The sequence below is a fragment of the Aulonocara sp. 'chitande type north' Nkhata Bay genome, linkage group LG19 (genome assembly GCF_057382095.1).
Source record: "Aulonocara sp. 'chitande type north' Nkhata Bay isolate Kocher_YH1m ecotype deep benthic linkage group LG19, A_spYH_male_GT1.1, whole genome shotgun sequence".
Lineage (NCBI taxonomy): Eukaryota > Metazoa > Chordata > Actinopteri > Cichliformes > Cichlidae > Aulonocara > Aulonocara sp. 'chitande type north' Nkhata Bay.
The window spans coordinates 11,331,781-11,345,409 of NC_141362.1; the positions used below are offsets into that span (position 1 = coordinate 11,331,781).

General features: G+C 40.6%; 2 protein-coding genes across 7 annotated transcripts in view; both read right to left on the minus strand.

Annotated features, from left to right (window-relative positions):
• rtn4ip1 (reticulon 4 interacting protein 1) overlaps nucleotides 1-13,629 on the minus strand; it is a 222,570-nt gene that overhangs the window by 117,566 nt on the left and 91,375 nt on the right. The gene's annotated exons all lie outside the window — the stretch shown is intronic.
• Nucleotides 1,529-13,049, minus strand: LOC147306588 (interferon-inducible GTPase 5-like). 6 transcript variants are annotated; one of them, XM_086274978.1, is made up of 7 exons: nucleotides 12,948-13,005; nucleotides 11,825-11,886; nucleotides 9,519-10,393; nucleotides 7,973-8,560; nucleotides 6,138-6,328; nucleotides 2,808-3,378; nucleotides 1,529-2,498 (listed from the first exon to the last, which is right to left on the minus strand). In XM_086274978.1, the coding sequence occupies exons 4-7, from the start codon at nucleotides 8,526-8,528 to the stop codon at nucleotides 1,846-1,848; spliced, it is 1,971 nt and encodes a 656-aa protein (XP_086131104.1). In that variant the 5' UTR covers nucleotides 8,529-8,560; nucleotides 9,519-10,393; nucleotides 11,825-11,886; nucleotides 12,948-13,005; the 3' UTR covers nucleotides 1,529-1,845. The 6 variants fall into 6 exon arrangements, with proteins under 6 accessions (XP_086131104.1, XP_086131107.1, XP_086131106.1 ...); XM_086274981.1 differs by having other exon boundaries at nucleotides 9,519-9,747; nucleotides 11,825-11,882; nucleotides 12,948-12,991; XM_086274980.1 differs by having other exon boundaries at nucleotides 9,519-9,747; nucleotides 12,948-12,991.

Here is a 13,629-nt window from a genome sequence, read left to right on the forward strand (position 1 = left end):
ATCATTGATCAGTTTCATGATTGAAGTAGAAACAGGAGAGGGAGGGGGAGAGAATGAGAGGAGAAGAGGCAGCTGTGCAGCAAAGACACAGAATAACTCCAGCTTTGTGTCTTTTTCCATCCTCCACAAACTGCGTCCTTTCTCAGCTCAACACGAAACACGTAATATTTTGTCTGTATACGGGACGATGGCAACTCTACTAACTAACCTTATGAATAAAATAAAGTTCACTATAAAATCAAAGCACCCACCCAGCTGTATAGAAACTCCGTCATACTAGCTAGCACACAGTACGAGTTATTGTAACTGATTGTAAAAAGTCAGCACAAGGAAAATAAACTCCACCTAAACTTGGTTTATATATACTCAACAAAAATATAAATGCAACACTTTTGTTTTTGCTCCCATTCCCCATGGGATGGACGTAGAGACCTAAAATTCATTCCAGATACACAATATAACCATCCCTCCCAAACAGTGGTCACAAATCAGTCCAAATGTGTGGTAGTGGGCACATCTGCCATATTGAGATAATCCATCCCACCTCACAGGTGTGCCACATCAGGATGCTGATCTGACATCATGAGTAGTGCACAGGTGTACCTCAGACTGCCCACAACAAAAGGCCACCCTGGAATGTGCAGTTTTTTGCGCTATTGGGGGTCTGGGGACCCAGAACCGGTCAGTATCTGGTGTGACCACCATTTGCCTCATGCAGTGCAACACATCGTCGCATGGAGTCTATCAGATTGTCAATTGTGGCCTGTGGAATGTTGGTCCACTCCACTTCAATGGCTGTGCGAGGTTGTTGGATATTCGTGGGAACTGGTACACGCTGTCGTATACGCCGGTCAAGCACATCCCGAACATGCTCAATGGGTGACATGTCCGGTGAGTATGCTGGCCATGCAAGAACTGGGACATTCTCAGCTGCCATCTGCCCTGAACAAAGTGAACCATGATTCATCCGTGAAGCGCACACCTCTCCAACGTGCCAGACGCCATCGAATGTGAGCATTTGCCCACACAAGTCTGTTACGGCGACGAGCTGGAGTCAGGTCAAGACCCCGATGAGGACGACGGGCATGCAGTTGAGCGTCCCTGAGACGGTTTCTGACAGTTTGTGCAGAAATTGTTTGGTTGTGCAAACCAATTGTTCCAGCAGCTGTCTGGGTGGCTGGTCTCAGACGATCTTATGGTTGAGAAATGAACATTCAATGCACGGGCGACAGATCTGGTTGACATTCCTGCTGTCAGCATGCCAATTGCACGCTCCCTCATTGCTTGTGGCATCTGTGGCATTTTGCTGTGAGACAAAACTGCACATTCCAGGGTGGCCTTTTGTTGTGGGCAGTCTGAGGTACACCTGTGCACTACTCATGATGTCAGATCAGCATCCTGATGTGGCACACCTGTGAGGTGGGATGGATTATCTCAATATAGCAGATGTGCCCACTACCACACATTTGGACTGATTTGTGACCACTGTTTGGGAGGGATGGTTATATTGTGTATCTGGAATGAATTTTAGGTCTCTACGTCCATCCCATGGGGAATGGGAGCAGTAACAAAGGTGTTGCGTTTATATTTTTGTTGAGTGTATCTGACCCAGATAGTTATTTTTACACACCGGCCAGCATCTGGCCAATCCACCACCTTTCATTGTTTATACTGTTACAAAGAAGAAGAAAAAAGTCACCAGGCCACCAAGCAAATGCCCGGTGTGTCCAATGGCCAGTCCAGCTATGGTCGTGCCATCAATTAACCCTTCGTGTGCCAACTGTGGCACACGTGCCTAGGGTTGCCGACCCCTGGTTTAAAAAGTGTCACAAGTTTCACTAACTTTTACTTTTTAAGTTTTTGAGGTGAAGCTTTCAGACCCAGGGCCTTTTCATACACCTTTTGAGCATCTTCAGCGAGCTGGTTCAAGATAAAATTTAGAAGCCTGTAGGTTGTGGTGATAGAGAAACCCATTGATAACGGGATTCCAATTATTGGAATAAACCTGCATACTTCCTCTAGTACCATGAATACAGCTGATACTGCAAGCTGGGCCGACACCTTCAGAATGAGATCATGTGTTATTTTCTTTGCTGCCAGTTGTGAAGTGATGACAGCAAGGAGGTCAGTGTATGGCACACCTGAGATAGCGGAGAGCCTTTTCAGAGACTTGATATCAAGACCAAACCCAAAAATATAATCTGTAACAGCACCCACCATCAGAGCTATGTCAACAACAATAGAAAGCCCAGGAAGTGGAACAGCAGCTACACCTCCAGAGACAGCACACAAGAGATACAATCGGCGCTTGAAAGCTTTTTTCTTCTTGTTGATGATCTCCAGGCTGATGTTGGGCATGGCGCGCAGCAGAGCATGTCTTTTGTGTTCAGGAAGTTCTCTGTCTAAGGTCTCATATAGCTGAGAGAAGTCGTACAGGTGGAGCTCAAAGCTGGACATCAAAAAGACCTGTGGAGACTGGATCCCCGATCCTCTGAGTCCTGCATCACATAAGGAGTACATGTCAATTTGATTAGATGTGAAATAAATCATAAAAAATTATGTTTTCTCAGTCAGCTCAAACAGTAACCTTGCTGACACTATAGAGCTGTAAATGATTCTAATTCATAGCTTAGCTGTCTAGGCTGCTTGTGTAGCTTATTATTGATTTGAAAAGCATAAGATGTGCAGTGTTATTTTATGACCTAATTATTATATAATTACCCATTTATAAATAAAATTAACACACATAAAAAAAGAATACATGCAGAAATCTCACTCAGGGATAAAGTATTTCATAGGATACTCACCTTGAACACAGTTTTCCCTCATTTTTGTAAGAGTCCTCTCTTTACTGAAGTCTTTCTTTCTCTCTGCAGCTCGAACATCGTTGTCAATCTTTGAGCGAACAAAGTAGAACCTTTTCTTCATCTTCTGAATCTCCTGAGCGAGTTTCACATCATTTTCTCTGAAGCGAGTGTCTGAGATGATGATGAAGAAGTCAAACTTCTCAAATCCAACAAGCTCCAGGTACTTATCAGCTGGAAACTTGGTGGTGCCGATTCCAGGAAGATCCCATAAAGTAACATTGGGATACATTGGATGAGGGTATGGTGTATTCTCTAAGGTTGTTTCTGTTACACCAGTCGGGGCAGCTCCCTCATCTCTGTTGTCTATGCCCCTGAAGGCATTAATAAAAGTGGATTTACCAGCACCAGTTTCACCTGTGATGGCGATATTGAGTGGAGTGTTCTTCTCTTTATTCAGGAACTCCTCAATCTTTGAAATAGCCAGTGGTTTGTCATTCTTCAGCAGAGCTTCTTTGATTTCTTCTTTAATTACTCTGTTTCCGAATTGGTTATCTGCGTTTGTCCATAACAACTGGAACCAAAAAAAGAGAATGAAATTTACTTTTAGAATGAATTAAATTTGTTTATTTAACAAAATAGACATTAAAATATGACACACTTGGTTTCATCTTACACAATTAGATTATCTGGTCCTTTAATATACCAAAGCCAGTCTCTCCGTCATCATTGACCCACATCAATATGTCTGTAGATCAAACAGGAAGATGGCATCTCCACTGCCTTACACACTTCACTATGTCTCATCTTGAGTAACAGGGGAACTATGTCAGGACTTAATAAACTTTAATTCAGCTTTCAATACAATCATTCCACCTATACTGTTGACCACATTTGTTGGCTTATGACTTCATAACCTTACTTTCTAACAGGCCCAGCTGAGAGTGAAATATTAGTATTCAGCTGTTCACTGTGTTTCCAGCCTCCAGAAAAATAAAGCTCTGCTGGCTCTCTCCATCTCTCCACTTTGCTATAAATTGACCAAGACAAGAAAGCTAGTAGGCAGCTACGAGCCAAACCCAGAGCACTAAGCATCACCTGAGTCTCTGTATTGCGGTACTATGCCTCAAAAGATTTGCAAATGTGGACCACAGGCAAAGATTTGTACACATTTGTTTCACACAGGGACTTATTCTTGTTGATCATATTGTTTGCATTTGCAACCCTTTGGGAGGCAAATTTCTCTCCATATTTTAGAGTCCTGTCCATCATTGGATCCGCACACTTACAGGGAGTGCAGAATTATTAGGCAAATGAGTATTTTGTCGACATCATCTTCTTCATGCATGTTGTCTTACTCCAAGCTGTATAGGCTCGAAAGCCTACTACCAATTAAGCATATTAGGTGATGTGCATCTCTGTAATGAGAAGGGGTGTGGTCTAATGACATCAACACCCTATATCAGGTGTGCATAATTATTAGGCAACGTCCTTTCCTTTGGCAAAATGGGTCAAAAGAAGGACTTGACAGGCTCAGAAAAGTAAAAAATAGTGAGATATCTTGCAGAGGGATGCAGCAGTCTCAAAATTGCAAAGCTTCTGAAGCGTGATCATTGAACAATCAAGAGTTTCATTCAAAATAGTCAACAGGGTCGCAAGAAGCATGTGAAAAAACCAAGGCGCAAAATAACTGCCCATGAACTGAGAAAAGTCAAGCATGCAGCTGCCAAGATGCCACTTGCCACCAGTTTGGCCATATTTCAGAGCTGCAACATCACTGGAGTGCCCAAAAGCACAAGGTGTGCAATACTCAGAGACATGGCCAAGGTAAGAAAGGCTGAAAGACGACCACCACTGAACAAGACACAGAAGCTGAAACGTCAAGACTGGGCCAAGAAATATCTCAAGACTGATTTTTCTAAGGTTTTATGGACTGATGAAATGAGAGTGAGTCTTGATGGGCCAGATGGATGGGCCCGTGGCTGGATTGGTAAAGGGCAGAGAGCTCCAGTCCCACTCAGACGCCAGCAAGGTGGAGGTGGAGTACTGGTTTGGGCTGGTATCATCAAAGATGAGCTTGTGGGGCCTTTTCGGGTTGAGGATGGAGTCAAGCTCAACTCCCAGTCCTACTGCCAGTTTCTGGAAGACACCTTCTTCAAGCAGTGGTACAAGAAGAAGTCTGCATCCTTCAAGAAAAACATGATTTTCATGCAGGACATTGCTCCATCACACGCGTCCAAGTACTCCACAGCGTGGCTGGCAAGAAAAGGTATAAAAGAAGAAAAACTAATGACATGGCCTCCTTGTTCACCTGATCTGAACCCCATTGAGAACCTGTGGTCCATCATCAAATGTGAGATTTACAAGGAGGGAAAACAGTACACCTCTCTGAACAGTGTCTGGGAGGCTGTGGTTGCTGCTGCACACAATGTTGATGGTGAACAGATCAAAACACTGACAGAATCCATGGATGGCAGGCTTTTGAGTGTCCTTGCAAAGAAAGGTGGCTATATTGGTCGCTGATTTGTTTTTGTTTTGTTTTTGAATGTCAGAAATGTATATTTGTGAATGTGGAGATGTTATATTGGTTTCACTGGTAAAAATAAATAATTGAAATGGGTATATATTTGTTTTTTGTTAAGTTGCCTAATAATTATGCACAGTAATAGTCACCTGCACACACAGATATCCCCCTAAAATAGCTAAAACTAAAAACAAACTAAAATCTACTTCCAATAACATTCAGCTTTGATATTAATGAGTTTTTTGGGTTCATTAAGAACATGGTTGTTGTTCAATAATAAAATTATTCCTCAAAAATACAACTTGCCTAATAATTCTGCACTCCCTGTATGTGAGCAGGTTTTCTCAACATAAACTACATCAAGTCCAAGTGATTTCTCATCATCATGAAATAGTGATATGGTCCTAAAAAGTAGTTATTGACTGTATATAAAAATTGTTACTAGACAAAGCGTAATTACTGTGACTTAATGGCAGCGCTGTGATTAATGCTAAGTCTGTAAAGTCTTTGTTACAAAGTTTTGGGGTTTTTTTTGCCAGGTTTACTTCCTGCTTTCAAATAGACTTTATTCATAAAGCTTTTTCCTATCTTGGTAACCTAAGCACTTAGAGTTCACATGCATACAAATAGTTCTTTGACTCTCACACACCAATCAATCTCCTTTATTTTAAATGATACTCTACTTTTCTCTTTGTAAAATATAACGCTCTGTTAGAGTAAGTTAGGGCAGATAAGAAAAAAATATCGAGCTTAGGATCTTGGTACATTTATTATAGCTGTAGACAGTGTGGCTGTTAATATAATGATACCTGGAAAGCTTGTTTCTTCTTAGTAATGATTTCCAGGTTGATACTAGGAGTGGCCAAGAGCAGAGCCTTTCTTTTGAGTTCAGGAAGTTCTCTCTCTAAGGTCTCATATAAAAGAGAGAAGTCATACTGGTGGAGCTGAAAGCTGGACACTAGGAAGACCCGTGGAGACTCAATGCCTTGTGTTGCCAGACCTGTGTCACAGAAAGAATATAGTGTGAGGGCTAAAAATATACAACCTATCAGAGAACTTGGTGTTTGAGGGTTCTGCACAGTATCTTCGCTGTTCCTAAGGGCGCACTCATGTGGACAGAGACATTTGGAGTAACTCTTAAAATAATAGGGTTACAGCTCTTAATGCTCCAAAAACCACTGGGACCACTTTGGACTTAACCTTCCAAAACTGTTCCAGTTGTTTCATCGGATGTTAATGTTGCTGTCCCCTGGGACACTGTCACCTTTGTACAATCTGCAACGTGGGTCCTGCCAGCAGTAGTAGGCTCCTGCCTTGATAGATCTGATACTTAGGGCCTGTTACTGTGTTGCTGTAATCAGAGCCTCTGTGCTGTCTTTTATTCTGACCTTTTCTAGCCACTGGTAGGATTTCTTGAGGTCAGCCCTTTGCTAATGAAATGGTGCATTCCATGCAGTGACTTTTATAGTTTCTTTGATAGTTCATTTTCCTGTTTCTCATCACCATTTGTCTTCAGCATCTGGAGGCATTCTTAGAGCAGCTCATCTTCCTCTTTCACAGAGGCTTTATGTTTCATCCTGGATTGTGGCTCTGACACTCAATAATCTAAGTGAGACTTCTATTCATTGTGAGGAGTTTTAATTTCTTGACATCAGTGGCATATATCTCCTCCTCTGACAAGCTTATTACTCCAGCTGAGTATCTGATGACCAGTATCTTATTTCTACCATTCAGCACTGTCTGACCTCCAAGATGTATTTACATGTGGCTGACTTTCATACAACTTCATCATCATAGCTGTAGATTCTGCTGAGGTGGATCAGTTAACTGATGTCTCGTCCACTCCTGCCATACAAATTCAAGTCATCCATGTATGGGAGGTGTCAGATGGTTAATCCACTCCTCATTTTATATCCATATTTGTGCTTAGCAATGAGCTGCTTTAGGAGATTGAGGCCTATGCAGACAATCTTGTAAGACACATGACCTGAAAAACTCCTTTTTAGCAAGAAGAAACCTCCAGCAGAACCAGGCTCAGGAAGGGGTACCATCTGCTGGGACTGTTTGGGGGTGAAGGGTGAAAGACAAGACAAAAGAGATGAATAACTCATACTTGATGTTGAGTTGTGTGGTTGCATTAGAGTTGGACCTCTGATTCATAGGCTTTCTTGTAGTCAGTCCAGGCAGTGCTCAGTATGGTCTGCCTGGTCTTAGGGTGCTGTTAAACAGGAGCTGGTCTATTGAAAAGCTATGCTTTTTCCGATGCCCTTTAGACATATGCTTATGTATTGACTCATGTGCCTACTCAGCTTTGTTCCTACAATACCTGAGAGGAGCTTCCATGTTGGGGAGAGGCAGCTTTTTGACCAGGTGTTTGGTGGCGTCATACCCTTATTGGCATCCTTAATGATCAGAATCGTTCTGACAAGTGTTAGCAAGTCTGGATGAGTATCTGCTGGTAGAAGCCCCCTTATTGCTATTGCCAGATGATCATGGAGTGCTGTTAGTTTCTTAAGCCAGTAGGCATGGAACAAATCCTGCTCCCAGTCTACTCAGTGACCAGTCTTGGTTGCTCAACAACTGCGTCATCATCATTCCAGAAAGTGATCTTACTCATGTATACATGATCTCATATGACACTCACCTTGAACACAGTTTTCTCTTATTTGTGAAATGGTATTCTCTGCATTAAACTCTCTCTGACTTCTTTCTTCAGATCGTAAATCGTTGTCAATCTTTGATCGAACGAAGTAGAACTTTTTCTTCATCTTCTGAATCTCCTGAGCGAGTTTCACATCATTTGCTCTGAAGCGAGTGTCTGAGATGATGATGAAGAAGTCAAACTTCTCAAATTCAACGAGCTTCATGTACTCATCAGCTGGAAATTTTGTGGTACCAATTCCAGGGAGATCCCATAAGGTAACACTGGGATACTCTGGATGGGGGTATGGTGTCCCCTTTGCAGTCTTTTCTACACAATCCGTAGGAGCTGCACCTTCATCGTCTTCGTTTATGCCTCTAAAGGCATTAACAAAAGTAGATTTACCAGAACCAGATTCTCCAGTAATGGCAATTTTTAGTGGGATGGTGTGCTGGTCTGCTGACTCTTTGACCATTCCAACATTTAGTGGTTTGTCATGGTGTTGTAGAACTTCTGTCACTTCTTTTGTAACTGAGTCACATTCAGATTGAACAGCCATGGTTGTCCCTGATGTCTACAGTAAGAGAGAGTCTGAAACACAAATAACAAAAAATGTTTCAAAACAGAACGAAATAAATTTACGCTTTTGTTTTCAATTCATGAATATACAGCCCTGTTTATGCGTATGATTTTTTTCAGTGGAATGAAATATGGCTCTAATTTGATGTCAAATTTGTGAAGTTTTGATTTCTTAAAACTACAGAATTTGTGTCATACTTTCTTGATCAAAATCTTATTATACATTTGATCTGATGCACTGAAATTGGCTTACTACTGGGCAAGTCTATTATGGGCTTGGTCACAAAAAACTTTCACTGGCCCCTTACAGGTAAGCCCCTGTATGCCACTCACTAGTTTCATATGCTTTAGTTTTTTTCCCCTTTGAGTACAAGTGTTGAGCTTAACAGGGTGTTCTGTTAGGAATGGCATCTGGCATAAATATATACCAAATCAAACAATTAACTAAATTATAAAGGAGTGGCTAAAAATAGCGTTGTTGTTGTAAGTTTTGGGGGGTTTGCACCCACAGCCTACAATGGGGCTGCCCAAAATGCTGCCTTCAATTGACATAATGATAAATATGAATTGCTAATTTTATTTTATTTTATTATTTTTTTTGTCAGAACGTTTTAAGCTGAGTCAAAATGAGATTACTGTGTATACTTTATACTATTTAGATTACTGAGTTACTGCCTCTGTGTAGTTTTCATTCCACCCTGACTGCACTTCTGTGTGTGTGTGTGTGTGTGTGTGTGTGTGTGTGTGTGTGTGTGTGTGTGTGTGTGTGTGTGTGTGTGTGTGTGTGTGTGTCCTTACATTTTAAGTTACATTTTTAATTAAGCTTTTCTTCAGTGGGTTGAGCAAAAAAAAATTGCATAAAAATGTGAGTAACTAAAGCATATTTAACACAATTCCTTCATTTCAGGGGCTCTAAAGTAATTGGACAATGTAAATAAGTGAAAATACAATTTTCAATTCTAATACTTGCTTGAAAACCCTTGCTGGTAATAGCAGTTGTTTATTTGGTTGGCTGTTGTGAAGGGGTTTCTCTTCTACATTGAAATGATGCTGCGATCATTCACCACTGTTGTCTTCCATGGACATCCAGGTCTTTTTGTGTTGTTGAGTTCACCAGTGCTTTCTTTCTCGGGATGTACAAACTGTAGATTTTGCCTCTCCTAATATTCGATTCCTCAGATGAGGTTATTCTGTTTCATCTGTAGAGAGAGAGCTCCTTTGACTGTTCACAGGAAAATATTCCAAATGCAAACACCAACACTGTATGCACCAACACAAACCAACTCCAGGTCTTTTATCTGCTTAATTGATAATGACATAATGAAGGAATGGCCCGCACCTGCTTTGTTACAGTTCTGGGTCATTTTGACCCAGCATTCTGAGTTCTTATGTTTTGGTTTGATTTTGTATTCTGATTGTTTTGTTGTGCTTTGTTGATTATTATTATAATTCTATGTTTCAGTTTTTTCTGGTTAAGGGTTGAGTTCTTAGGTTTTATTCGTGTGCCCTCATGTTTAGTGTAGGTTTAGAATCAGAATCAGAATACTTTATTGATCCCTAGGGGAAATTATTTTTCGTTACAGTGCTCCATTAATTTCAATTCAATTCAATTCAATTTTATTTATATAGCGCCAAATCACAACAAAAGTCGCCTCAAGGCGCTTCATAGATACAGAGAAAAACCCAACAATCATATGACCCCCGATGAGCAAGCACTTTGGCAACAGTGGGAAGGAAAAACTCCCTTTTAACAGGAAGAAACCTCCGGCAGAACCAGGCTCAGGGAGGGGCGGCCATCTGCTGCGACCGGTTGGGGTGAGAGAAGGAAGACAGGATAAAGACATGCTGTGGAAGAGAGACAGAGGTTAATAACAGATATGATTCAATGCAGAGAGGTCTATTAATACATAGTGAGTGAGAAAGGTGACTGGAAAGGAAAAACTCAATGCATCATGGGAATCCCCCGGCAGCCTACATCTATTGCAGCATAACTAAGGGGGGATTCAGGGTCACCTGGTCCAGCCCTAACTATATGCTTTAGCAAAAAGGAAAGTTTGAAGCCTAATCTTGAAAGTAGAGATAGTGTCTGTCTCCCGAATCCAAACTGGAAGCTGGTTCCACAGAAGAGGGGCCTGAAAACTGAAGGCTCTGCCTCCCATTCTACTTTTAAATACTCTAGGAACAACAAGTAGGCCTGCAGAGCAAGAGTGAAGTGCTCTAGTAGGGTGATATGGTACTACAAGGTCATTAAGATAAGATGGGGCCTGATTATTTAAGACCTTGTATGTGAGGAGCAGGATTTTGAATTCAATTCTGGATTTAACAGGAAGCCAATGAAGGGAAGCCAAAACAGGAGAAATCTGCTCTCTCTTTCTAGTCCCTGTCAGCACTCTTGCTGCAGCATTTTGGATTAGCTGAAGGCTTTTCAGTGAGTTTTTTGGACATCCTGATAATAATGAATTACAGTAGTCCAGCCTGGAAGTAATAAATGCATGAACTAGTTTTTCAGCGTCACTCTGAGACAGATATTTTACATTTGAAATGGTATGTTGGTAGTGTTGAGTATTTTTGCGGGTATCACTTCACTACACTTGAAGATCTGTCTGCATACCTGTTACTGTAATGTTAAGCACACTCTACTATCCCATACTGGACATCAATAAGTTTGATCAGTAAGTTTCTTCAAGTTTGAAGTGTTTCTGAACCGAGTTGTTTTTGTTTCTTAGCACTGTTTCCTGGAACCAGTGTTTCACAATAGATTATATTGTTCTATTTTTATGATTAGAAAACCATACTTTTATAAATGTTATTGATTAAATATGTCTCTGTTCTTCGCCTATAATGTTGCATGTAAAACTCTTAAGCAAAACCCTGTTTTACAATAGATTTATTGGATTTCCATATTTGCTAGACATTGCATCAGCCTAGTAAAAGAGGGACTTTGGGTTCATGTACTTGCATTATGTTCCTTAGCACTCCTACACACCACAATGACACTTCTTTTAGACCTGATGTTTTTTATGATGCATGTTTAATTTGCTCACCTCACTAACTACTTTTCAGGGTGAATTTTGAAATGTGCTCAATAAATAATTATCATTATTATGATTGTTCGATTTTTTTGATTAGAAAACCATACTTTTATAAATATTATTGATTAAATATGTCTCACTTATTACTTTCTAAAGGTTTCAGCTGTTTGTAGCTGAGAGCAAAAAGCCTTTAACTTGGTGATGAACTCAGGTGAAAAAAATACTCATGCATGCATTTACTCACTTCAGTGGACAAGCCACAGTTGTCGCAGCCATGGTGTGTCCCCATCTGCAGCTGAGCACTGACTTTCCAAGTGGGGGAACATCCAGCAGCAGGTTATTTAACCATATATTAAACATCACAGACTACTGTGCAATGCATGTAATTGTTAAATTTATCTTTTTCAGCAGAGATGTGACAAGATGTTCTGTTTTGTCATGTCAATTTTTATTTAAAAACAAATTCAGTAGAGGCCCAGATGTCTCAATTTTCCGCTTGCCCTTGAACGCATCGTTCATTTAGGGATCTTTGCCAAGCTGGCAGCCAACAGTCTCAAAACCCCATTGTTACATTAAATTGTTACACTGTTGCTGGTGGCAATTTTGACCTCACGTCATGTGGCGCGTCATGTACTTCTTGATTTTTGTAACTTGACGTGTTGCACCGTAAACTTTCAAAAAATAAAAAAATAAAAAACCTCGACAAACTCTGGCAAACTCCGATTATGACTTATTGTCCTCCAGCACTTATCTGGTGATATTGCCTGCGTGGCGAAATCGTTCAGGAAACCACTGCATCTGCTTCCTGAACAGTAACAGCAGGTACATGAGACGAGGCGGCTGCTATACTGGCAGCTTAAAGGTTTTGTAAGTGAGCTAAACGAAAGTCGCAAATAGTTTTTTTTGTTTCGTTTCGTTCTGTTTTTTTACAAATACCAAAAAAGACATTTGTACGTAAAGTCTTTTGAAAGAGACATAAAGCAAAAGTCAGATTTGTGAAGCTGAACTTGTTGATAAAAATTGATAGTAAATTTTTCACTGCTTTTATTTGTAAATGGGTGGTTAAATTGCTGCGCATTTGTGGATTGTAATATGCTTTGTGAGTCCTCAAACGTCGCACACAAATCCCTGTACCCTACTCATTTCTAAATCTTCGTTTACACTTGTGGATCATTATCATACGCATTTGTAACACTTTTTAGAAAAATATTTTTCTACTCATTTCCTTAGCTTAAGTACAACCAGAAGTAAAACTTAAGTGAACAGAAGAAACGATTGTCACATGACCATACGCTCTTTGCATTTTTAGGAAAAATGAATTTTAAAACAACAAACTCTAAAATGTCACTAAATGTTGCAGATTTTACCTGATTCTTGTGTTGTTGGAGTGGCGATCCTTGAGAGATCAGTCTGCACAGAGTGGAGCCCTGTATTGAGCTCTGTTCCATACATATAAGTGTGTTCTCTATCCCCACCCCTGAGGGGTGTGACTACAAACAACCTTCAGCCACAGCCTGGCTTTTGTTGTAATAGCTGGCAAGCTCTACATGTCGAGTCAGAGAGAGTTGGGTGTCATTTCGGTGGTTTCTCTGTGCAGTCAGGCTGTCTGCTTCAGACTCTGAGAATGATCTCATCCAATCAGGCATTAACAGATATTGATTATATGACTGCGGTAAATATTTATAGACAACATAAAAACATAACAGTAAAATACAACACTGTTGGAAATCCATCCATCTTCCGGGAATCTGTACACTCAAGTTTCAGCTGACAAGTACCTGCTGAAAAAGTCTTTTGTGTCTCAGAGACGACAGCGATGTCAGTCCTGAGGTAAGAACGAGAGAGTTCAGTACAAAATCAGAGAGGTGCGTTCAAGATGAGCTTCTCATCTGTTCACTTGTATCTGTGTGTGATCAATATTTGGACTTAAGTGTAAAAATATTCACACTTAAGTTTAAATGTCTTCAGTATCATATCCATTTATATATAATCGACCATTAAAAAGCATCTCTTGTATAACACGTCGTCAGACACAAAGCAGCGTCCAGC

Bases quoted from the DNA above. Each gene is read 5' to 3' on its own strand.
- LOC147306588 (XM_086274982.1), bottom strand. From the start codon at position 8,528: ATGGCTGTTCAATCTGAATGTGACTCAGTTACAAAAGAAGTGACAGAA. The intron at 3,379-6,137 runs GTATCATTATAT...TTTTGGTTCCAG, and splicing joins AGAAGAAACAAGCTTTCCAG to TTGTTATGGACAAACGCAGA. The intron at 2,499-2,807 runs GTGAGTATCCTA...TATGTGATGCAG, and splicing joins GAGGGAAAACTGTGTTCAAG to GACTCAGAGGATCGGGGATC.